Source organism: Sprattus sprattus (genome assembly GCF_963457725.1).
Source record: "Sprattus sprattus genome assembly, chromosome: 10".
Taxonomy (NCBI): domain Eukaryota; kingdom Metazoa; phylum Chordata; class Actinopteri; order Clupeiformes; family Clupeidae; genus Sprattus; species Sprattus sprattus.
In genome coordinates, this window is record NC_137908.1 from 17,047,372 (window position 1) to 17,073,924 (window position 26,553).

Genomic DNA, 26,553 nt, shown 5'->3' on the forward strand with positions numbered 1-26,553 from the left:
GCGGGAGTAGGGTTCCTCAGCTCTCTCCTGACAGCCAGAGAAACCCAGAGAGCCACAGAGGAGCAGCGAGGGTGTGGAGAGCAGTGCGAGAGGAGCAGGGAACGAGGGGGAGATCTCTGGATCCGCTTCTCCGTGAAGGACGGGGAGAGAGAGAGAGGGAGCGCAGGACTGGTTCACCAGGAGGAACTGGAGACAAAGGAGGGAAAAAAAAGAGGGGACAAAGAAGAAGATCGGAAGAAGTTGACGGAGGATCCTAGGAGCTATGGGTTGTGCTCAGAGTGGACAATGGTGTGTGAAGGAGAGGGGTGCTGCACCAGCGGGACCCCCGAAGACCAGGGACTGCTCAGAGGACTGCCCCGAGATCCTTAGCCTAGCTGAGGTAAGCCGTGCTGGGTCTCGAGAGACAGTGTTTAAATTTCCTCATGTCATCAGTGAATTATCATCACTGTCATCGACCAACTGTCAGATCTTTTGCTGTAGATGCGACAGGTTAACCTTTGTGGTTTGGTACTGTTCATAAATGGCCAGATGCAGTAATGTTGACCATCACAAATGCAGTTGAGGGTCTTTTTTTATCCCTTCTTTTTAAACCCATTGACATTTTTAGGAATGGCCTTTTCTGTCTCCCTAGCTATTTATCTCTGTCACTAAGCCTTTATAGACATATGATTTATGGGACACGAAACTAAATGAGAAAACAATGATAGAGGACGAGGTCAGAGGTACCTTAACTTTTGGAGTGTACATGCCTGTATGTGTAGGTCTAGTGGATGTTAAGAAGTGTTTTGCTCAGCTATGACCATTGGCTCTCATTTGCAAGGATGTGTGTCCCAGTCTGTCTTTCTGGTAGACTGCATATGCGCCGCATAAGAGACTTGTTTGGCTACTAAACTTTGTTTAGCAACTGTTTGGAAACTTGTGTTTGGCAACTGAAAACCAATGTGTGATACCATACAAACAGTGATGTTAAGCTAGCGTGGAAATCTCCAATCAAAAAGAGCAGCACAGTCTGTCCTTAAAAAAGCAGGCATGTCCACAGCACTAACTCGCCCTGTGATATGGTATCCCTCATGGCTTATGGTTCACCAGCACACGTGTGACTTCAAACATGTTTCCTCTGGTGGCTTTGGTAGTGTCCCTTCAGTCTCACTCTTATGGAGATATAAATACACTGGATTCCAGGACGGTGGGAGCATACCTCAGGCTTCCCACCTGCTCCTGTCTCTTCCTAGCCGGAATGTTTAGTGAGTGAATGTGTGTGTGTGTGTGTGTGTGTGTGTGTGTTTCTCTGTGTGTTTGTGTGTGTGTGTGTGTGTGTGTGTGTGTGTGTGTGTGTGTGTGTGTGTGTGAGTGTGTGTGTGTAAGAAAGAGAGAGTTACTATTTCATGGGCCAGGAATTATGGCTCCTCTGCTTCAGAGTCAACGGCAATACTTGTCAGTGTTCAACCTAAACACAGACACACACACACACACACACACACACACACACACACACACACACTCACACACAGAAACACACTCACACTCAAAACATCATGCTTTTCAGACACTGGGGACGAACGTTGGAAGGGCTATATATCCAAACTGTTTCATAGCCATCAAATTCATTCCATCCATTTAATGACTCGTGAATTTCTTTCTTTGTTCTTGTAAGGGGAGTATTTCAGAGTCTGCGGGAGAGAAATACCAGAAGAGTGAACTCAATTTCGAAGGGTGCGGGACACATAATTCATCTTTTTATTGGAGTCCTGACACTCCTGTTTTGTCAGCTTCAGAATGTCTAGTTTAACCTTTGTTAGGGGCACAATTGAAGGCCACAGATATATTTCACATCCTCATATTATTTGTATACAATTTATTCTAAACAGTATATGCAGTCAGATGTAAAATGGCATTGTGTCAAAGACAATAGTTTTTCATCATCCGCAGATGTAGATCAGATATCCATAAATAGAGGCTTGGAGAATGTATTATAAGAATTACTAAAGGGTTTTCAATGGACCCAGCGACCTGAATTTTGATAAAGGCGGACCTCAATTGTTACAAAAATTGTGATTCCTACAGTGAAAATACATGATTGAATGGATGGTCAACACCTCCACGGACCACCAGGGGGCCGTGGACCACTGGTCGAAAACCTCTGGTTAATACCACATAAAGGGCATCCAAGATCTTGCCAGGGTTTGTTGGTGCCAAAGGTCATTGAATTTGCTGTAGGGATTCTCAAAAATTGCATTTTAATGGTGGTGATATTTACGCTCAAAACATCAAACGCATAGGCCTATAACGTAGAAATTCAATGACGTTTGCAAAAATATTGCGGTAACAAGTCAAATTTGCAACCCACAATGTATCACAAAAATCCTGGAGGGACTGATTAGAGGATACAAGCAATTAACATTTTTCAATCCGCTTTAAAACATTCCAATCAGATTACTACTGCAGTGTAATGTAGTGTGGTGTGCGTATGTGTGTGTGTGTAAGAGAGAGAGAGAGAGAGGGAGAATTTGGTATCTTTATGAATATGTAGTACTGTTTGAATATTTTTATTCGGTGTCTAGTAGGCCTACAATTTAGTTGAACCAGACCAAATACTCGAAGCACCCACACCTCTTAAGAAGCCACTGGTTCTAACCGAGCATCACATTGCCAAGTGATGATCAGAGCATGACAAGAACGCTATGGTCGCCAGTTGAAATGCACCGCCCTTAGAAAACTGACCAATGATTAGTGGCTTTCGGGGAGTCTAGACACTGGAACGTTCACTGGGCATGTGGCTCCGCCTGCGGGTCTGAGGGGGAAATTAGGTTTTTGACCACTGAGGTTTCACCAATGGCTTTGAGCGTCCTGCAAACTCCGCATCCTTTCGCAGATACTTGAACTTGCACGTGGACTCATAACATTAGCTGAAGAGCAACTCACCAGATAAAAATAGCGATGAGTAAGGTAAGACTTAACCCGTGTTTGTGGTGCATTAATGGCGTTTGTTTGAAATGACTGGCTTGGGAGTTTGTTAGGAAAAGCTATGATTCAAAGATTTGTATTAGCTCAGAGATGCTGTATTCATTTTTATTTGCAACTGATGTTAGGCAATAGTTTGCTCCCTTCTTTCCGTTAGACAACATGGATCTATTTTCGATTCGGTAAGGTACGTTTTCGACAGAATCTAGCTTTCACTGGGTTGTAGCCTACCAGCGTCATCTGAAGAGTTCTGTCAATTCCCCGTTATGATCTAAGTACGCCTGAGATTCTGCGAACTGGATAATGTTCAAAATACCCCTTAACCCTGCCACAGATGGACGGTGTTTGTATTAGTATAGGCAAGAATGTGTATAGGTGCAAGACGTCGTTTCACTTAGGTAGTCACTCTAAGGAATCATCTGAGTTTCCAAATAACTTTGTAGTTCTTATATAAGGTGCCTAATTTTCTCCTGCGGGGATTGCATTAGGCAAACTGCTCACAAATTGAGAACATGCGGGAATAAAGCTGAATGTCCTCTATTTTGTTTGACATCAAGTTTGACTGTGAATATGTGAATGTTCTGTGGTGCATTTTAGCCCACAAGACACACATGAAATCAAATTACCAAGACTAAAACATTTTTGTGGGAGGATTTGTCTTTTCCATTAGTGTCAGGATATCATTAGGTATTCTCTCTCTCTCTCTCTCTCTCTCTCTCTCTCTCTCTCTCTCTCTCTCTCTCTCTCTCTCTCTCTAACTCTTTGTGTGTGTGTCTACCCTTGTGTAATCCACATTCATCATAAGTAGTCAGCTATAATCATATAATTAAACATTATATAAGAATTGTATTTAATAGCTCGTGTCAGCCCTCTGGTTTGCAACGTAAAATAGTGGGTAAATTGGCTTTCAAGGGTGATCATACATGACATTGATTTGCCTTTATCCATCAGAGAAGTCTCAACTGCAGACTGCTTAAAGTTAATAGAGTATATACTTAAAGAGTTTGGGATACAATTCATGTAGGCAAATTGCTTTCCAGTGATATGTGATATGTGGTCAGAGAAACAAACTAAAATTCCAGTTGCACTTTTCTCAAAGAAAAAAGTGACATTAGATACTTTAGTGACTGTGTGCGTAGACCTTGTGAACCTGATTAGCGCTCCTAACCTAATCAGTGGTGAGAGAAATCGTAGGTCAGAATGAGACATAGGGAGACCTGCAGCAGAGACAAAGGATAGGCAGACAAATGCATTCCATATTTAGAAACTTTAATTTCAAACAGTAGTGAAATGTGATATAAAGAAAAGGCAGATAAGCATGATGATGGTGTAGTACTGCCTAAGTTATTGTTACTGTGCTGTACAACCCACTCACTTTGTATTTATTGGCAGGAACTCAACACGTAACAAATTATTCTCTCTCTCTCTCTCTCTCTCTCTCTCTCTCTCTCCCTCTCTCTCTCACATATACATACACACACACACACACACACACATACACACACACACACACACACACACACACACAGATACACTCTCAGAATCACTCCAACTCACAAATGAAGACCAGCAAAAGTACACCCGGGGCAGTTAGGAGTAGATCAATCAGCAAATCAATTTTACAGTTGTTTTCCATTAGAATGAGCCCACGCAAATTAACACGTCCATGTCTTTAGCTCCAATGCCTCTGAAGCATTATATCTGTTTTGTTGCCAATGTTGTTTTATGGCCTTGAAAATTCAGCCTCTTTCGATTACAGGATGAAAGAGATAAAGACAGAGATATTCATTGAGGGTTATTATGATGTATAATAGATATTGGTTTTGGATGTGTGTGTTCATGGGTAATGTAGTCTCAGTGCTGGCAGGTTGCTCTGAATAAGGAGAGTGTTCTGTGCATACAGCGTATTCCTCACACAAGTCATTGTCACTTTCTATAAACAAACACACCCACACACCTGCAGTCCTCTGGTCCATACATCTTTGTATTTTCACCCACAACCCTCTCTCTCGCTCTCTCTCTCTCTCTCTCTCTCTCTCTCTCTCTCTCTCACTCACTCACTCACTCACACACACACACACACACACACACACACACACACACATTCAGTCAAACATAGTCACACTTTAACATACCCTGTCTTCTCCCCCCAGTTATTGCACACAAGACCTTTCTTACAGTCTTCACACATTCCTGATCCAGTGCACATACACACCCATAGCCATGTAATGTTTATTTCCTGACCGAGACATTACTGTGAGCTGTTTCATAAAACGACATCTCACAAGAACAGAGCATGTCTGTTCCCTCCTTCACGATTTACCACCATTCCCATCCAGATGTGTGAATGTCACCAATGTACCTCATCCACTAATACCATAATATAACAGAGGGTGTTAAAAAGGGAAATCTGTCACCTATCCTGGCTTTGGTAAGTATCCGTTGTTTAAATGCGGGAAAAGGGAAAAGCCAAAGCATCTGGTTGCAACATGTCACAGTTTATCTGTGAGCCTCCTCATTTAGGACATAGATCCCTTTTAGCCATGACTAAGTGTACCCAGTGCTGGCAGTGCTTGTTGTTGGCAGTGCCACTTTGCCCACAGCGCTGTGTGTGTGTGTGTGTGTGTGTGGAGTGGAGTGGGCATTGTGCTCCTCTCTGCTCTTTGCTTCTCCATCCCCATGGCAGCTGTGCAAACATCTACACCACGCTGACGCGGGCGAGAGGGGAAAAAAGGAAAGCCGGCCAAACTCGCTCCCTCTCCCCTGCCTCCGAAGCCTCCTTGACGCAGACTTTTAGTCACCACTCCCTCTCCCTTTCCCCATTTTCCCTTCCTTGTTGTGTTTTACCGCTCCACCTTTGCAGTCAGGTTCTGGCTGTAATCCGAGCCAATGTGTTTACGTATGGGGAAGAGCTGCTCAAGTTGGGAGGTTTGCTTCTAAGGTTTTGCCAGGCTGGTAATGGGGATGCTACAAGATCGATGTGACGTTAGGTTTGTGTGTGAGTGTGTGTGTGTGTGTGTCTGTGTGTGTGTGTGTGTGTGTGTTCGGGTGAGGGAGAGGTAGAGACAGAGAGAGCTAAAATAGAACATGGAACATCACTGAAAGGAAACATAAACGCACAATTTATATAGAGCACAAACACATACACTCACACAAGAGCACACACACACACACACACACACACACACACACACACACACACAGGCATTTAATAGATCTAGGTTCTCTGACAAATGGTCATATTTTCCATTAGCAAATTCTTCAAGCATTCCCAAAACCAATGTCAGAGGACCACATGTCCATTGGGTTTGAGGGATGAAGGCCTTGACGCTGCAGTCACTAAGACTGCCTTGTAGGGTGCACTGAATAAAGGGATTGGGGCCACGTGAGTAAGCACACACACAGTGCTCATTCACCAGTGGTTTGCTTGCACCCCGTCATACTAGACCAGTTCATGAGCAGAAACTGTGTGGGGGTCAGCTCTCATAGAAGCTGCGGAGTCCCACTGCCATCGTTAATTGGCGGTGAATGTCCCTTTCTGAATACCCTATTTCACTGTTTTGTTACAGTGCCCATATCAAGACCAGAGTTGGAAATGCTTGTTTAAATGTTCCACAAAAAAATGTATGTATTAAGAGATGAATGTGAAAACTAAAACTAGTGATTTTTTCCAGGATGGTTTCTTGACACTAAGATGAGTCTCATGGGTGCTGTATTGCTTCTGTTGTAGTTGGGCAAGGTTGGGCCTCATAACTTCAAAGAGAAAAACTTCAAGAAGAAACACCACTGTGGAGTGTGCAAGCAGACCATAGACAGCCATGGATTCTTTTGTAAAGGTTAGCTTCCCCCTTTAACATACCAACATACCAACACACACACGCTTACCTCAATATTTGTGCATTTGTGAGATTATGTATGTGTCAATTCGAATTTACCCCGCTATCCTATCTTTTTCTACTTTAGATTGTAAAATTGCTGTCCATAGGAGATGTGAAGCAAAGGTAAGGCTTTCCTGTACAAACACAGACACACACACAGACACACACACATTTCACATTCACATATACATGTACTATAAATGTCATTGCTTTTAGATTTATGATGATTATGTACAGTAAAGCAGTGTAGCAGTAGGATTAGCCTGACAAGTTCTATTATATGCAACCTGAAACCATAAACACAGCTGCTTCGGGCTTTAGCCAGGGTCCTTCAATCTCATTTGCTGAAGACATTAAACTGAATTCAAATTGACTTACCTCACCTCAAATGAGGTCAACCCTCACTCTGTCCTACCCAAAATAATAGATGTTAACAAAAACAAAAAACAATCCTCTTCTGTCTTTGTCCCACATATTACAATTTTTAAAGTCTTCCACAAATTAATCTGGGTAAAGCAAAGCTTTGTTGGTGGGGTCTTCATCTGTTCCAGCTGTTGGTTGCCCGACTTTCCTTTTGAAAGGGATTTAGTTTTAGTGACATAGAAATGGACCCTGGCTCACAACAATGTTGTTGGATTACCATATAACTGTCCTCACCTCCCCCATACATCGATACACTCCCTCAGCCACACACACACACACGCACACTCACACACACACAAGCGCTGGGGTAAGTCATATCAGGGATGTTAAGTGTGTATTTATAGAAATAACGATCACACCCGAGATGCCATCAATATGATTCTCTCGTGGTCAGATACACAAATGCACACACACACACACACACACACACACACACATGCCCACACACATGCACGCACATGCACACACACAGGGCAGCTGGTCAGCTAGTGTGTAGCACCGGCTCTGTTAGGCAGGCACTCTCTGGTGCCCCTCTGTCGTGCTCTGTCGTCTTCCTGCACCACTGTCTCTGCCTCTTCTGACGCAGTTTTCCCTGCCCTCTGGGGGTGGGTCCGAGGATAAGAGAGAGATAGAGAGTGAGAAAGAGAGAGAGAAAAGTGGGGGAAGAGAGAGAGAGATAGTAGCTTGCCAGATTGTTCTCCCCACTGGTGCAGACAGAGTGTGGTGACTGGAGTGTGGTGAAACAGGATCACTGGCCGATCTCTGAGAGGTAAGAGCGAGGAGCTAAAGTCTGGCTCCGATCTAACACTGGGGTTTAATCGAATGAATATGTCAAAGCAGTTTGGTTTGGATTTAACGATTGCACAGTATGTGGTTTGGGCTACTGTTATTTAGTCGTTGGACTTCAAGTGCAAAATACTTATTGGACTTTATCAATAATAGATGTGGTTTGTGAGTGAATCTCAACTTGTGGGTGAATTGCAGTTCAAGTGTGGGTTGACATGTTTTGTGGCTCAGGGGTGAGAAGCATTTCGGTCTGTCATCTGGTTGTTTTCGTGAGCTTTTGGAAATAACACATAGGATTATTGAGTATGTTGACCGCTATCTTGAATCTCTGGAACATGTCTTGTGCGTTTATGTGTGTTTCTGTCTGTAGAACACTCAAAAACACGATTTGTAGAGTGTTTACATCCTCTTAGTTCCCTCTCTTAACAGCACCCAGCGAACGAAAAAGAGAGAGAGAGAGAGAGAGAGAGAGAGAGAGAGAGAAAACTGAGGGAAGAGTTTAAATATAACTTCTCCTCTCCTGTGTGGAGTCGCGACTCAGAGCAGCTTAATGCAGACCCATGGAAGTCATCCAAACGTGGCTGCCTGGCAGCCGGTATTCCCGCATTGATGACAGTTGTGCAGTTGTGCTGTGGTCACCGCCGTCAGTATCCTATCGCGTCCCCTCCTCCGGGCAATCACCCGAGTGGTGCCACTGGAACACAAGCCAGCGTTCCCTGGAGCATTGACGCCGGGGCCACAGCGCGCCACTGACTTGCCCGCTGTGAGAGGAAGCAATAAATGGAGGCACACAGTGAAGTAATTACACAGCCTCTCTTCATTTCCTGTGTGGCCTTAACGAATGGACACAGACCACATTTCCCACAATGCATATAATATAATGATATGTTTAATAAGCATTTGTTTGTTTATCATGCAGAGGTTTTTTTGTTGACAGGAATACTGGCTAAATCACTTAAAGTAAGCGATATCACCCCATGTTACTAATGAGATGTTATGTGTACTTTAGTTAGGAGAAGGAGCCAGTGTCAGTGTAAAGTACAGACTGGGGTGGGTAGCGACTTGCACTGGTATAGTTAAGATTGAGTGGTGCAGAGCAGAGCACTGCTGTTTTGAGCGTACTGACATGTAAGGTAACATGGGCTGAAGTGTTGAACATAGCATGCTTGCGTGTGTTGAACATAGCATGCTCGCGTGTGTTGTGAAGGACACGTCTCAAAATAAAGGCAACATTTAGAGAAAGCATTATACAAACCAACCAGCTGACAAACTAAAATTAACATTTTGATATCCATCAAAATAGTTCCTTAAATCCTGCTGAGATTCCAGTGTCTAGGCAAAGGGATGCTTCAGCTGTTCTCCCCCCACCCCCCTCACTGTCTGTCTCTCTCTCTCTCTCTCTCTTTCCTTTTCACATACCCACACTGTCTGCCTCTCTCTTCCTCTCTTTCTCTCTCTCACATTTTCTCTGTGCATGAAAATATCCTTGTCTCTTTTTTTTCTGTGTTCCCTTGTTTATTTTGGTGCAGGGGGCAAAGAGTATGTGGGCGTGTTATCTTAAGTGTTGCTTGGCTGGACTAGGCAAGCACCATTGAAAAAAGATTGCGGCCTTAATCCGACTCACTGTATAGGTGCCACATCAGAAACAAATATACAAGGAGTGACCTGAATTACCCCCAGTAACCTCCCTTACACGAGGCTGACTCCATGTTTGTGTGAGTTCAGTCGTTTTTAATATAAGACTGATGGGGGCGTTGAGTTGTGTTGGGTGCTGGAGTGGGAGGTTGGGGGCTTGTGTTCAGCATGGGGTTTCTGGTGCCCGACTGGTCACGATGTCGCCTCCGCTCTGCGTTCCGTCTCTGCTCACTCAGGCTGACACTCGCGCTCCTCTCGTGTTGGTCGGCAAAGAAAGAAAGGGGACAGCACCCAAGGGGGAGCGTCACCCCTCGTTGTCTGCAGTGAAAAATGAAAAGGGCAAGGGCAGAAAATAGAATCTCTATGTCTCTCTTGCACACTGTGGCAACTCTACTAATACACAGACCTGCCATGGTGTCGTAGTATATAGTAGTAGACTTATGTCTCACTGCGCCAGTCGGAGTGTGGAGCCTGGCTGTAAGAGAGCGGTTGCTGCAGTGGCTGGGCTCGGACAGCTGTGGCTTAAGTGGCGCTCGTTTGATGTGGCTAACAGTAGGCCGTGGCGAGATGTTCCTCCGGGGACTCCTCTTAAAGACTGGCACCTCTCTAAGTGGACTTGAGCTTCAACCAACACACGGGCGAAATGTGGGCTGTGGTGACTGAACGGAGCCACATGTCCGCATGGGTCGTAATGAGCTGGTGAAGACCCAGAGGCACTCTGTAAAACCATAGGACACTAAGGGAAGAGAGAGAGAGAGAGAGAGAGAGAGAGAGAGAGAGAGAGAGAGAGAGAGAGAGAGAGAGAGAGAGAGAGAGAGAGAGAGAGAGAGAGAGAGAGAGAGAGAGAGAGAGAGAGAGAGAGAGAGAGAAGATAGGATAAGACATGGAAAGATTAGGAGGTTGAGAGAAGGAGGAATCCTTTCATCTGCCATCATCAGTTCCTCTGTTAACAGTAATTGCCGATTGCCGCTGGATAGAGAGCATGAGAGAAAAGCAGAGAGTGAAAGACAGGAGAAGAGGAGGTAGGGCGTGTTAGCTCTATCAGACAAATGCACTTTTTATCCATTCTGCTGTCAGTCTTTAACCCTGCCATTTTATAAGCCTAATTGAATACATTACTGTCTGTCACACTGCATGTCACTGCTGAAACTCAGGTTGGTTCTGAAAGCAGCTACGTGAATTTTTCATATGTAGGTGCTCACTGACCCGGCATGGGATCGGTGCCAGAATATCTATCTGAACACTTATCTCTCCCTCTCTCTCTCTCCCTCTCTCTCTCACTTCCTTTCTCCCCTCTCTCTCTCCTTCTCTATCTCTCTCTCCCTCTTTATGTCTCCCTCTCTCTCTCCATCTCTCTCTCTCTCTCTCTCCTTGCGCAGCTATGCATTCTCTCTGTTCTTGCGTGTTAACGGCGCTAATGATGGCTCTTTGAGGAGAAGCTCATTCATCTGAGGAGAAGTCTGGGTAGACGTCTTAGGACTGCCCTCTCATTCACCCGGTTAGGATCCCAATTAGTCTCTCTGTCTCCACATTCACGTGCATGCGCACACACACACACACACACACACACACACACACACACGATAACATGCACACACACACACACACACACACGATAACATGCACACACACACACACACACACACACACACACACGATAACATGCACACACACAGACACACACATACTTACACTCACACACACACACACACACATACAAACATGGACATAAAAAGTAGGAACAAATTCTGGACTGTTATATATAGACACACACACACACACACACACACACACACACACACACACACACAAACACATATGGCATTTTGTGTTGCTGAGCCAGGCTCTTATCAAGTGTGGCGTTTCTCTATGTAAACAATCGCCAGAACAGACACACAATAACACAGAGATGAAAGATCTGTATTAATGTACTCCCATACTGTAGTTTAATTAAAATCCCTGTTCGATTTACATAACTGTTGTTTGTATTTGTACATTTTAGTTTGAGAGGACAAGAGAAAGCGAGAGAGGGAGACAGAAAGATAGAGGAAGTGAAGGAAAAGAGTGGTAGTTGGTGTGTGTTCAGGAAACGCCTGTATAATTGACTCGGGGGGGGTATAATTATCTTATATGTTTATATGTGTGTGTTTGTATGAGCGCGCGTGTGTGTGTGTGTGTGTGTGTGTGTGTGTGTGTGTGTGTGTGTGTGTGTGTGTGTGTGTGAGAGAGAGAGTGAGAGAAACAGACAGAGAGATTTAGGGGCCTGCTATTATTCCCCAAGTAAAACCCTGTCAAATTCTTTAGGTTCAGTTGAATACCCATCATAACCCCAAAAAGGGTTTTACAGCTACACAATGTAGACTGTCCCTTCCATTATTTCATTTCATTCAAAACTGTGTTCAATTTTTAAGATTGAAAAGAAATTAAATCAAAAGACAATCACTCAGGCACAGCTGTTTGAGCTCATCCATTCATGTTAATGTTTTCACATTTGTGGGATCAGTCTACAGTGATCTTCTATTATCAATGTATCCATCGTGAGAGAAAAGCCCTAAAAAGTTTAGGATCTTGTGATTTTCAAACACGTAAAGTCTGTATATTTGGTAGTCTTGTGGGGGAGATGTGACTTTGACATTACCTGAGAGTTTGCAAAATGTTGACTGGATGCATGTTGAAAATGAACTGAGAATGAATGAAGCCGTACCTTCTACATTTTCCTGCCAGTCCTCCATCGAGACTAGCCTTCAGGAGGCAAGGATTTTGAGTTGTTTTAGAAATGGTTGGTAATCCTGCAACCTTTCCCACGTACAACCCCCCACCCCCGTACATGTCATGCATGCATGTGTGCCATCAGTGTACAGTTTAGAGTTCCACTCATATCTGCTGTGTGAAGGCATGCTGGATAAATCTGTCTGACAAGTTGTGATTCATATTTCCTCTAGGCCAGCTGTTGTGCCCTGTTTTTCCTGTCCTATATCTGTCTCTATCCCTCAATTTTCTGGTTGCACGCTTAACCTGAGAATGTTGTCAGATAACACACAATCCCCTGGTGTCTTAAAATACTGAATGTCTGTGGATTTTCCCCTTTTTTTGATGGTTTTTCACTCTCATCCTCTTTTCTCCACATAGGCCCCATCCTCCTGTGTGCCTCCGTCTGAGCAACGGGTGAGTTTGTTTGACCTGAAGTCACCTGGAAAACAAGTATCTTATATGAGCTGTTGATGTCCTTCTGATTGGGCTTTGTTTGGGGTAGCATTCCTGAGATGACCTTCTGTCTGATTTCCCTGCAGGGCTCAGTCAAGCCAGCGGCCCAGAAATCAAAAAGTTGTCTGTTCAGGTGAGTTGTCTGTTCAGGTGGGTTGTCTGTTCAGGTGGGTTGTCTGTTCAGGTGGGTTGTCTGTTCAGGTGGGTTGTCTGTTCAGGTGAGTTGTCTGTTCAGGTGGGTTGTCTGTTCAGGTGGGTTGTCTGTTCAGGTGGGTTGTCTGTTCAGGTGGGTTGTCTGTTCAGGTGGGTTGTCTGTTCAGGTGGGTTGTCTGTTCAGGTGGGTTGTCTGTTCAGGTGAGTTGTCTGTTCAGGTGGGTTGTCTGTTCAGGTGGGTTGTCTGTTCAGGTGGGTTGTCTGTTCAGGTGGGTTGTCTGTTCAGGTGGGTTGTCTTTTCAGGTGGGTTGTCTGTTCAGGTGGGTTGTCTGTTCAGGTGGGTTGTCTGCTCATATCCTATGGGGTCACCTGAGGGCTTAAGAGGGAAGTAGAGTGTTTGCGATTACCTGTCAGATTACCTGAGGTGAAGTGAACTGACGGTGAGGTGGTCTCGCTGTCTTTTCTCGGAACCCAGGAGTGACAGCGAGGACTGTGTGATGGAACGGGTCATGGAGAGGCACTATGACTTTGACCTCACCTACATCACGGAGAGGATCATCTCCGTCTTCTTCCTGCCCGACCTGGACGAAGAGCGTTACTGCAGGAACTTAAAGGAAGTAGCTGCCATGCTGAAGTCCAAACACCAGGACAAGTTCTTGGTTGGTCCAAGATTCATAATTTTGATCTGTAGCAACATTGCCTTCTTGAACAGTTATCAAAACCCAGTAAAGTAACATGTCTGGTAATGTCTGTTTTTCTATTCTGATTTCGTAACAGCTCCTCAATCTGTCTGAAAAGCGCCATGACATCAACAGACTAAATCCCAAGGTATGATCTTGATAAAACATATATACATTCATTCATTCTGTCTACTCTAATGCCTTTTTACAGGACAGCTGTATAAGCACAATGAAAGTGTGCATTCTGTACAAACTAGTTCAAAGCAGTAATGAAATCGTGTTTCATCTTGATATAACCATTGCCTGTCTCTGGGAACCTGCATGACCATGGTGGAGCTACACATTTGTGTTTTTCCTATGAGATGTACAACCAGCGCCCATTCTGACCCACCCATTCTGACCCAACCCATTTGCCCTTACCAACCCCACTGTTCCCGTCCTCTCCCAGGTGCACGAGTTCGGCTGGCCGGACCTGCACGCCCCTCCGCTGGATAAGATCTGTGCCGTGTGCAAAGCCATGGAGAGCTGGCTGGCATCTGACCCCCAGCATGTGGTGGTCCTGCACTGCAAGGTCAGGGGTTAAACTCTTCTTCTTTCATTTCTGTGGTCTTTCAGTTTTTGAGAGCTGAGCATACAGTTTTGATGTTGACGATGAGCCTTTAGAATTGTACTGACTTTTACTTAGATGTATGCTCTATCTGACACCTTTCATTAAAAAAAAAAATTGAATTACGGTATTTTCTGTTGAAGTAATTGCCACCTTTGTTTTAATTCTTCAATGTATTTGTTGTAAAGAAAGATGGATTAGTATGTTATAGGGTTATCAAACACGTATTATATAGTAATATATCATATACTTGGTTCACTATCTCATTGTCATTATCTTACAGGGTAACAAAGGAAAGACAGGGGTGATTGTGGCAGCCTACATGCACTACAGTAAGATCTCTGCAGGGTATGGTTCTCATTTTTAGCTATCTAACCTGAAGCATTGTAATGAGTTTCCCAAGTGTCCCCGAGTTGGTAGAAACACTTTTTATGTGTTGGTATCCACAGGGCTGACCAGGCTCTGTCCACTGTAGCCATGAGGAAGTTCTGCGAGGATAAGATCTCTCCCTTTCTCCAGCCTTCTCAAAACAGGTACTTGTCCCTGAATAACTATCACTTGACCTTTTATGTTTTGTGCCCGTCTGACAGTTTAACACCTGATCGTGTAAAGGCTGACCTTTTCAGTGGAAAGTGGGCCCTATCTTTCTCTCTCTTAGGCATTTTTTCTCTCTCATCCCACCTACTCTTTGGCTCTCCCTCACACTCTCCTTCTCTCTCCATCTCTCAGGTATATTTACTACTTTGGTGGCCTTCTGTCTGGCAGCATTAAGATGAACAGCAGTCCTCTGTTCCTGCACCAGGTCCTGATCCCCTCTCTGCCAGACTTCCAGACCGGAGGAGGTAACTAACATTGGGACTGGGCTCAGCTGCCATAGCTGGAGGTGTCCTTTATCAGGAGACAGACTCTGTCATGGAGCTGCCAGTCATGATTTGCTCTTAGATAGACAGAAGATGAAAGATGATCGAAAAATAATAATTTTATCTCCATTTGCTTTCCTTCTCAGGTTATACCCCTTTCCTGAAGATCTACCAGTCTCTCCAGTTGGTTTATACCTCTGGGATATAGTAAGTTTGTAATATGCTGAACTGTGGATTATTTCTAAGATGCATACTCACAAGTACATACTGATAATACTTCACAATTACACAAGTACATACTGACAATACTTGTAATGTTTTATGTGTGCTCGTTTTCAAATGTATTTTTAGTGTTCTTGACGGTATGTAACCCTGTATGTTTGACTTTGCATAACCTTGTTTGTTTTCCTGTGCGTAACCCTGTACATGGAACAGATCCCTGTGTGCTTTACTTTCTGTGTCCAAGTGTACCTGAGATACTATGCGCAGTCGGTTTTGAATGACTGTTTAAGGTGCTCCACTTCAGTGTGCATAACAGTGTGTGTATGTGTGTCTGTCTGTGTGCAGTGATGTGCAGGGCACCAGGAACAGGTCTGTGTGTGTGACCATAGAGCAAGCACTACTGCTGAAAGGGGACATCATGGTAAGAGAGATGCTCAGTTGCCATACCCTCTGCACCAAAGGCCTCTCTGTCGCTAACACAAATGTTGTTAAATGAAACGAGTAAACAGTACATGACTTTAAAGTGACATTATGCAGGAGCGATAAACAGACCTGGTGTTCTCAGTAGCTGCCCAGGATATTCACTACATAGTTGCTCTGGGTCTGAAACCCTGCCAAACCCTGCCAAAAAAAACGAAGAGCAAGCCAAAAAGTATACAGTAAATATATATGGAGTATACAAAATACATCAGTTAGCAAGCCCTCTAGCTAGCTTAAGAAATACAAAAACAAATTGATTTTTAAATATATTTTGGTGTTTCGGTTCATCTCTGTGATGTTTTCTCTCTAGGTGAAATGTTATCATCGGCACATGAATGGATATGGCCGAGACTGTGTCTTTAGGGTACAGTTCCACACATGCACAGTTCACGGAGCCCAGCTTTGGTTTGGCAAAGAAGAGTTGGACCAAGCCTGCACAGGTACATATACATGCTTACACTAGCATAAAGCTGAACACATGTACATACATAAAACCTGTATTTACAGATGCATTGTCATTGAATGCACATTGAAATATGTAGATGTTTATAGATATTGATGAAAATGGATGAACGAAAGGCTTTAATTAGTTTGAATCTCTCTATCTCTCTCTCTCTCTCTCTCTCTCTCTCTCTCTGACTGTCTATAGATAACCGTTTCCCCTCTGATGCCACTGTGGAGTTTGTCTTTTCGTATGGCCCGGAGCGTGTTGGAGGTGCTCACCTGTATTATCAACACCCCAAGTCATTACTCTGTCAACCTACAATACGTGTGTTTGTTTTAGCATGGGATTCTTTGCATGTGTGTCCTCACTGTGTACCCTTTGTGTCATGGGCAGGTCGAGAGTGTCAGAAGAATGACCCCAGCGTGAAGGTTGACTATCACACATCAGATCCTGTGGTGCGATGGGACTCCTATGAGAACTTTAACATGTACCATCAGGACAGCGCAGAGGGTAAACAAACAAACACATGCACACACACACACACACACACACACACACACACACTTACATACATCAAGCTCTTAAGTTCTCTATAACCCCTGTTCTCTCCCCTTGCACAGATATTGCTCACACCCGGGGTCCTCTAGATGGTAGTCTGTATGCCCAAGTGAAGAAGCGCCGTGCACCAGGCTCCAACGGATGCCCCTCCAGCCCCAGCTCCCCAGCTCAGCCTCCAGCTCGACCCCAGCCTCTGTCTGTCTGCTCAACCCCAGCATCAGGACACCCGCCTGCCCTTACCAACCACCTGGGGGACCTTCCTCCCCCTCCACCCACCCCTGCGCATCAAGAGCGCCTGGCTCTGGAGCTCCTGCTGGGAGAGGTGGAGGGAGTGAAGGAGCGGGAGAGGGATAGGGAGACAGCTATTCTGGATGACGGGGAGAGCTCCCCCCGCAGGCCAGCAGAGCACTCCTGCTGCTCACGGACGTGTTCCCCACGGCCTCCTTGCAGTCCCCATCCCAGCTGCACAACCAATGGACACTACATGGACAGGCGCGACCCGGCCTCCAAGGGCCAACCCCTGAAGCACCACACGCTTCCCGTCAGCAGGACCTCTCCCCCTCCCCTGCTGGAGCCCTGTCTGTCACACCCGGACCTCCTGTGGGACAGAGGGCGCTGTCTGCACCGCTCCTGCAGCCAGGCACCGTCCAGGCCGCATTACTCCTATCCGGCTCAGGGAGTGGGAGTCCCTCTTTCTCTCTCGCACCATCCACACTCACACCCCCATGCGCACACACTCCCGACCTCTCCTAGGAGTTACTGCCCGGGGGAGGTGTGTTCTCTCTACCCGTATCCCTCTCACTCTCATGCAGCAGTCCCTCCCCCTCGTTCCCTGCACCAATCGCTGCCCCCGAGCCCGTACCACGAGCTGAGGTTCAGCACGACAGCGTCCACCTCCTGCCCGTGCCCAGACTGCTCCCGTCTGCGGCGGGAGGAGCCCACTCTACTCCGCCTTGGCCCCAGCCAATCAGAGAGCCATCCCTGGGCTCGGGAGGTGAGGTTTGGGTATAGAAGGGAGGGACATCCAGTTTGGGACAGGGAGGCAGAGTCCCTGTGGGAGAGGGAGCAGGAGGCGGAGTTCTGGCGCCGTCACTCAGCAATGGCCTCATACAGACACTGCCACTCGCCCCAGGCCCACGATTTGCCCCTGTGCCTGCAGGATGGTCAGCCCCAGACCCCATCCGGCATGCCCAGTCCCTTCCCCAGCCCGCACAGCTCCAGCAGCGGCTACCACACCCCCCAGACCCTCTGCCCCTGCTCCCCTGTGCTACCCTCGCCGCCTTCAAGCAGGGAGAGCCACGGCTACGGTTCAGGGGGCCAGTCGAGGACTGCCTCCCCTCTGCCAGCCACCCCTTCCCCACAGAGAGCAGGCCAAATTGAGGGGTGCCTCAACCAGGGCCAGAGGCCCACTGCTGGGACTAACAGCCAAGTCAGCCAGCATAGCAAAACTACAGGTGAATCTCACAGTAGTCCTTTACTACTAGTTGCTACTTGATAGTTATCCCAAAAAGCTTATGACTTATTTATAAAGCTCTACCTCTTGTATGCCAGTGGTCATTGTGATGTCTTTTATTCTGATCAGCTATCAGTAAACACTCTCTGTGGCTTTTTCTATTTTTCCTCTGTGGACCATTTCTGTACCCCTTTCCTTATATAGATGTGGTTGATCAGAAGGCTTCAAATACTCAGCCATCCAACAGAGAAGTTCACCCATCTGCTGATTCAGAGACAGCACAGGATGGGAACCTGGAGGCTCAACAGCACATGCAGCACAGGTACATCTCTGTCATCCTGTTTCTGACCACTTCATTGATCTTTCATCCGTCTCTCACCTTATTCTTATTCAGTTTCTTCATTTGATTTGTTGCTCTCCTTGTCCTTGGTCTTTACATATCATATTTAAGTGGAAGGGAGTTGCTTCCTCATACATTTTGTATACAGTACGTTTTATTGTAGGCAAGTTGAAGGTAAATGATTGATATCTTATCAATGTCCTTTGTTATTTTAGTTCTACTGGAAGTAATGAAGAAGAACAGAGATCAACTCCTAAAGTGCCTTCCAAGCAGCTGTCATCCTCTCAAGGCTCAAAAGCAGTCCAGGACCAAATCCAGTGCCCTCAGCCAACTGCAGCTCAGCAAAAAGAATCCCTTAGTGGAGTTGCAATAGATCCAGCCCCTGTTCTTGTGGAGAAAAGCGTCCAAGGCAGCTGCAAACACTTCACGTCTCCCAGCGAGAGTTCACTGAGACAGAGCTCCCACTCACAGCAGCCAGCTGCTCCAGAGACCGCGGCCAAAGAATCCACTAATGAATTGTCAACAAGTTCTGGCGAGCTCCGCTCCATCCCCGCTCTCTCCAGCGCCTGTCCCCAGACAGTCACTGTGAAGGCCGACAGTCCCACCCTCCAGAACAATCCATCCCCGGATTCCGTCAAGGTGCAGGTGCTGCGCTCAAGCCCGACCTCAAGCTCCACCCCTGAATCCACCCCGGCGTCAACACCGCAGCCGTCCGTTTGCTCGTCTGGTCGTTGCCCCTCCTCCGACCTGTCCTCATTGGGCGTAGTCCCCGATGGGAGGAGACTGACCCCACAGATGGAACATGCTTGCTCCAGTGAGGTGGGCAGCAGCTGCGGGGACCTCAGGGCGCCTTCACCCATCCCGGATGGACAGTCCACCCCGTCCTTCCCGCTGCCTTCCTACTACTACCCGCTGCTCACGGTGCCCCACGTGCCCTACACGGGGTACACAGCCATTACCATCCCGTGCTCCACTCCGCAGCCCCCGCTGCCCGAGAAGCGCAGGCCCGCAGCCCTGCAGGGGTCCCCCAACAGGGCCTCCACTCTCAGGGCCTCCACTGGGGCCCTGTCCAGCTCCTCTGTCTCCTCGAGCTCCACCTCGAGTTCCACGTCCCAGCTGCATGTCACTTTCTCGCCCGCGGTCAGTGAGCTGACACCCCCAGCCTGCCGACCTGCCACAGTGGCCCACAGTGAGCTGACACCCCCAGCCTGCCGACCTGCCACAGTGGCCCACAGTGCAGGGGAGGACTCAGGGAGTCGTGTCAGTGCCAATTTTGTGCAGGACAGCTCCAAGTTCTGGTACAAGCCAGGCATCTCAAGGGATCAAGGTAGGCAAAACATTGTGTATGCCTGCCAATGTTTCTTCAGTCAGGTCTTGTGAATAAAGTAACTTTTAGATCTTTCTCAGCTTAACCACAGTTGTTTAAAGTAATCACACAATTCATCAGGTGTTTTCAATCAGTTGTCTCACTGCTCTGGATTGGATCAACATGACAACATTCTGAACACATGAATACCATTGTATAATGAATCCAACAAGGGATCTAAAACATGCATGTATCACTTGAGACACTCTGCTCTCCTTAAACATAGTTAGGTAATAATACACTATGATCCAGTCCCATCCTTCTCCCTTCCTGGACTTACTCCATATTAAGGCCATATTAAGGGCAACCCTAAGTCAATAAGTAAGGTTGAGAGAAAAACTGAGTTGTAAAGCCCTACAACAGCTTTTGTTGTATCTATGTCAACATCTGCAACAGTACTCTGTGGAAATGCCCTTGTATAGTAAAAGGAATTCATGTAACAAGAAATATTTATATTCATATTAACAATTGACTTTACTTTCTGCAAATACTATAAATAGCCTTAGACTTACTGTTTTTTTTTTTTTTTTGCCCTACCACACACAGTGTAGCTTCATACTTAATTACTTAATGTGACGTTTTATGATAATAATAAGAATAATATTAATGTCAACATGTTACTTCATCCATTTCACCTTTACCTTACCAAAACATTAAAATGCTCTATTTACTGCTTAAGTGATATCATTCATTAGCATGGGTAACTACTATTTGTTTTTTAGGTTAATGTGCTCCTCCTCCACAACCTCCACATCAAGTGCAACTTCTTTTATAGTAATGTTCCCTTACAAACTAGTGAAGGTTAACTGGTTAGGCAGTGTGCTTACATAAATATAGTATATTAGCATTAATCATAATTATTTTATGTAGATATTATATCATTCATCATCTAATCTCCTCTCTCTTTTCACAGCCATTGCCGTGCTAAAGGATAAAGAGCCAGGCTCTTTCCTGATTAGAGACAGTAACTCCTTCCAAGGTGCTTATGGGCTTGCCCTCAAAGTAGCAACCCCTCCACCCAATGTCAACAACCATGGCAACAAGGGTGACCCCCTGGAACAGCTTGTCCGGCACTTCCTAATTGAGACAGGCCCCCGTGGTGTGAAGATCAAGGGATGCCAGAATGAGTCCTACTTCGGTAAGCAAGATGACAAAGAAGAGAAATAGAACGGATAACCTGCAGGAGTAACTGAGAAAAGAGAAGTGAGAAGAGGAAGTGTTGAGCATAGCGATCACAATGAATAGTGGTTAGAGGATGAATGGGCTGGATAATAGTGTTTTTCTTGTCCAGAGGATAAGGTCGGTTAGATAAAGAAAAGGTCACTGTTTTGCCAAAGGTTCAGGGTCGCTCAGAGTCATACAGGATAATAAGTAAAAGAATATAGGCCACATAAATAAAGGTCAGAAGAAAAATAACAAGAGGAAGAGTGGGGGGAAATGAATGACCTTCATCACTGAAAGGATTGTGAAGGACAAACAGGGAACACAGCAATAATAGCCAGCCAGAAGGTCTTGCCTGTGCAAAGAGAATTTCAAGAAATAAACATCTCAATTCTACATCATTGACTGAGCACTGGAAAAACGTGACCAGTTAGATATGGAAACCTCAGGATTTTTTCTAACCTGGGCCCTATCTTTTTTGGTCCAAACATATTACTAAGCACAATTAACGATCGTAAGCAGTCCAGTATTAAGTTAGTATGCTATAACCGGCAGCCACAAAGTGGCTGTACAATGTAATCACATGGGGCATGCCTCTGCGTCAAAGCCCCTGACAGGCTCATAATGTAATTGTAAGGGGCTGACTACATGGAAAGGATCCCTACATAGATACACCTACAGAGATACAGTGTCTGTTTATCTCAAAAACAAGATTATGAACATAAAGAAAACATAAACTTAAACTACAGTTTCTTTACAGTTATTGAGGTCTATCTCTGTAGGGATGCCACCACCAGCTTTAAAGTGCAAATGAGCCAGGGGAGAAAACAATCTTTACAACAACAACCAAAAACTTTTTTTAGACTGTTGCTTTGGGAATGATAGTGTTTGAGAGGAGCACCTTTAGCTCCTGTGCCAGTGCATCTGCAGTTTGCTGGTTGAAACAAACCTCTTCTCCTACTCTTTCTCCCTCTACCCTCTACCCTCTCACAGGAAGCTTGTCAGCCCTGGTGTACCAGCACTCCATCACTCCCATCTCACTTCCATGTGCCTTGCGGATACCAGAGAAAGGTCTGTTCCCCCCATCACCACCCTGTCACACTGGAAGTTGGAAAATTTTCTTTATGTGTATGAGTTTGTACTATGTGTAACTTGTGAAATCATTTGTTGTTGTTGTTTTTTTAGATCTTGTGGGAGAACTACAGGAACAGCAGAGTGGCACTCATACCAGTACAGCAGCAGACTTATTAAAGCAAGGGGCAGGTATGTTTGTGTGATGGCCCCTATGTTTATGTAGGGCATGTGTGTTAGCCAAAATTAGGACATTAACCAGACTAGTGCAATGCATTCTGTAGACAGTAGGAGGTGCTCTATATCAGCATTCTGTTGTGAGATGAGAATCAACACAGTAACCACACAGTTCTCCTCCTCTCTGCAGCATGCAACGTCCTCTATCTGAACTCCGTGGAAACGGAGTCTTTGACGGGACCTCAGGCCATCTCCAAGGCAACGAGGGTCACTCTGAGTCAGGAGCCCCGCCCCACAGCAACGGTGGTCCACTTTAAAGTGTCAGCCCAGGGCATAACACTCACTGATAACCAGCGCAGGTACATAAGCCAATCACACAATCTTATACTCTCTCACACATTCAGTCGATCACAGAGATGTGCACACACATACTAAAAACATTAAAATTGAAAACAATAAATCTAATGAAACTCATTTCTTCTTCCCTTACTAATATTGTTGATTACTCACCAGAGTCTTTTTCAGGAGGCACTACCCCATCAACAGTGTGACTTTCAGCAATGTGGACCCTCAGGATCAAAGGTAATCTCAGCATACAACTCATATCATCTAAGAAGCCAAGCAGTAGGAGGTGCTCTATATCAGCATTCAGCATACAACTAATATCATCAAAGAAGCCAGGCAATTCTGGCACCTAAGGCCATACAGGATTTCCTATACCAGGAACTGTGTGTGATAGCTGTGCTGCTGGCCATTGTTTTGCAAGCCATTGGCCTTGAAGCTGATACGGTTGATACGGTCATGTTTAGTGCATAAACGAGGTCTATATATGCCTTCTTCTTTATAATTAGTGCTCACCTGCTTAAGCTTGTGTATGACAGCTGCCCTGAAGCGTACTGCTCTGTGTAGCCTGACCAGTGAGAGGTTTCGTGTAGCGTGCATTGCCTTTTAATGTGCAACAGGATAACAGACGTTTTTGTCTGCTCTGTTGGAAACATTCTGTGTGCCAACCACAAATGTGTTCTCTCCCACTAATTCACTAATTTTGCTGTGGCTTCATTCTTTCCCCTCCGTAAACCATGTACATTTCCCCACCCGTCTCTTTCTTAAGCCGCTGCTCCTCTGCCACTCTCTTGCTTGTCCATGTGGTTCTTAGCCTTGTCTGTCTCTTTGTCTGTGCTTCAGGTGGACTAATGCCGATAATAATGCCTCTACCAAGTAAGTGCCGATCATGCTGTTTGTGTTCTTTATGTGTTCCACAATGTATGTGCAAAGGCACCCAGTAACTGTATGTTCACACTGATGATCAGGGCTGTGCACATTGGCTTGTTTGAATTTCTGTGTGACTTGAGTTTATGTCAACGGACATGTGGATTCCACCCAGCATATACATAGTCTAACATATCATATACATAACATACCATACATATACGTCTATTTATGTTTTTTATGTTTATGTTTCGTCAGTTTACAAAAGCTAATATCACAATGTTTATATCAATAAGCAACGGAGAGTCGTTCTTACCAACAGACACTAGAACATCAACATGAATTCCCCCTGCGAACATAAACCATACTGCAGATATCATTCCATCACTGCATCAGTCTACCCAAACACATCTCTCCCTCTGTCCTTTGCTTGGATTACTCAGTGAGGTGAACTAGCCTCTCCTCTCTCTCCTGTTACAGGATGTTTGGCTTTGTGGCGAAGCGCACAGGTAGCTCGTCAGAGAATGTGTGCCACCTGTTCGCCGAGATGGACCCAGAGCAACCTGCTACGGCCATCGTCAACTTTATCAACAAAGTCATGCTGGGGCCACAGCTCAGGAGATAGCAAAAGGAGAGATAGTGTGTGTGTTTGTGTGTGTGTGTGTGTGTGTGTGTGTGTGTGTGTGTGTGTGTGAGAGAGAGACAGAAGCAAACAGAGAAGGAGACAGAGAGAGAGGGTAAGAGGTTTAAGAAAAGGGTTCATAGGATTCTGTTCTACTGTGGAAACTGACATGAAAGAATACAAATAGTACAATGAGGAAAGTGTAGGGTTAATTTCTTATACAGGGGAGGGAAATGGTTAATGAGGGGGAGACACTGAAAGACAGATATATAGAAAGAGCTGTGATGCTGCTATAATGCATGATGACACACACACACACACACACACACAGACACTCAGTGTCACAGAAGTTTATTTCTCAAATTGTATTTTTTTTAAGTATTTTACTATGGGGTGAGAATAAACACACATAAACATACACTAGATAGTCCAAAGCAAACCAAGGTGACACAGCAAACCAAACCAACCCAAAACCAAAATGTGAGTGCAAATGGTCCAGGGTATGGTCCACACCTTAAATGACGAAAGGTTTGTTTAGCCTCAGGCTGTTTTTATACTGACCATGACATTGGCATAGTCATAATAAAAATATTGTCGAAAGTTACTCAGTTTAAGGTGCAGTCCACAACACTATTCCTGTACACTTTTTGTCTGCAGATTCCTGATCACAGCCCTCTAGTTGTCCGTTCAGTGTTTGCAAAAATCCAGTGTTGGTACACAGTCCTCTGTAAATGGGAAACAAATATAGTGGCTCGAACCAAGCCATAAACCACCCCAGCCTATCAGACCAAGCCATAAACCACCCCAGCCAATCAGACCAAGCCATAAACCACCCCAGCCTATCAGACCAAGCCATAAACCACCCCAGCCAATCAGACCAAGCCATAAACCATCCCAGCTAATTAACATGGTACTTCAGCACAGAAGAAAGGGGGTAATTTGACTGGCTGTTGAGCTCAAATATCAACAGCCTTTTACTAAACCCGAAAATGGGGACTGCATATTTAATAAGCAATACATTCATTTTACATTAAAGCTCTTATTATCTTGTGGTCGTTGAGGGAAAGGGTCCTGCGTTTCTTTTTTCTCACTATTAAAATACAAGACAAGTGTATTATCTTATTTGGAATCTCACAAGTGTCCTTTTGGTCTGAGGGTAACAGAGGAGTGGAGATGATGCAGCGTATGTCTGATGGAATGTGACTGTATCAGTCAGTGAGTGTTGCAGGTACTAATGCAGAGGCATTGATAGAGGCAGCTTCAGACCTGAGACTGGGAGAAGAGTATTTCTGCATATATCCTGAGCGTTTCAGAAAGTGATTCTGGATTTTAGCTTGGTATGAAAATGCAAATGTATTTTTAGCTCAGAAAATCATTTTAGCTCAGAAATACAGGGGCAAATCCAGTGAAATGGCTGCACAGATGGTGAATTAACATGACACCTTCTCAGGCAACTAAAGCCATCACTACCCTTTTTTTATATATAAAATAATTAAATATTTTTAAAATATTTGCAAAATGGGTATGAAATGTGTGAATGAACATCTAAAGATAATCCAACGATTTTTTTTTTTAGACCCTAATACAAAATGTCTCTGTGTCTTTTGGGAACCTCCCTGTAGTAATATGTTCCAAACAAGGGGGAAATGATACTCTTCACAGTATTTATAAAGTAATACTAATGAGGGGATTACACAACACTGAAATAAATGCAAATCTAGCTTCCACTTTGAAATAAAAACAAGGGTCACTTAGAAGACCAAGGTTCTTGTTACTGCAGATTCCATATTCAACCCACAGAATAGGTGTTTCTATGCTGCCAAATCTCTTTGGGTTGCGCTTTTATATTTAATTCAAACATTGTAGGCCATGGCTGAGCATTTTGTATGGGACAATTCATTGTTTTGCCTGATGATCTTTATACCTTACAGAAGTAATATATTTTCATCAACTGCAAGTCATTTTGTTTTTTTTTGAAGTTCAAGTGAAAATAAAATGTATATGCTATTTTTTGAAAGAAATGCAGAAAATAAAATTAAGTTGTGTTTCCATGAAACATGTTTCCTTTTATGTATTTATCGTGACACACCGGCATATTATAAGTGTGCTTATACACCAACAAAATAGGATAGCCTATTTCTCCTCAGTGATGACTTCCTGCAGTAATAAACTTTAAGGTAGAGTAGGCTACACACAGCCCATTGCCTCAGACGTTTCAAATAAGTTGAGTTCTTTGGGGGCCAGTGTGATTGTTAATGTCTA

The 26,553-nt window shown here is 44.9% G+C and overlaps 1 protein-coding gene across 5 annotated transcripts; it reads left to right on the plus strand.

Annotated features, from left to right (window-relative positions):
- On the plus strand, positions 1-26,341 carry tns2b (tensin 2b). Of its 5 annotated transcripts, none has more exons than XM_080846441.1 (26): positions 1-379; positions 6,692-6,797; positions 6,925-6,962; positions 12,813-12,848; positions 12,974-13,020; positions 13,516-13,699; positions 13,818-13,868; positions 14,169-14,291; positions 14,611-14,675; positions 14,777-14,860; positions 15,057-15,169; positions 15,334-15,394; positions 15,755-15,830; positions 16,200-16,329; positions 16,539-16,604; positions 16,728-16,844; positions 16,955-18,346; positions 18,550-18,667; positions 18,901-20,012; positions 20,965-21,189; positions 22,206-22,283; positions 22,398-22,475; positions 22,651-22,819; positions 22,974-23,042; positions 23,646-23,678; positions 24,150-26,341. In XM_080846441.1, exons 1-26 carry the CDS (start codon positions 263-265, stop codon positions 24,292-24,294), a joined length of 4,833 nt encoding a protein of 1,610 aa, XP_080702567.1. In that variant the 5' UTR covers positions 1-262; the 3' UTR covers positions 24,295-26,341. The 5 variants fall into 5 exon arrangements, with proteins under 5 accessions (XP_080702567.1, XP_080702568.1, XP_080702569.1 ...); XM_080846442.1 differs by having other exon boundaries at positions 22,986-23,042; XM_080846443.1 differs by lacking the exon at positions 23,646-23,678.
- Positions 26,342-26,553: the final 212 nt, after the last annotated feature.

Coding starts and splice junctions, on each gene's coding strand:
- tns2b (XM_080846441.1), top strand. CDS start 263: ATGGGTTGTGCTCAGAGTGGACAATGGTGTGTGAAGGAGAGGGGTGCT. Junction 6,798..6,924: donor CCATGGATTCTTTTGTAAAG/GTTAGCTTCCCC, acceptor TTTCTACTTTAG/ATTGTAAAATTGCTGTCCAT. Junction 14,292..14,610: donor TGGTGGTCCTGCACTGCAAG/GTCAGGGGTTAA, acceptor ATTATCTTACAG/GGTAACAAAGGAAAGACAGG.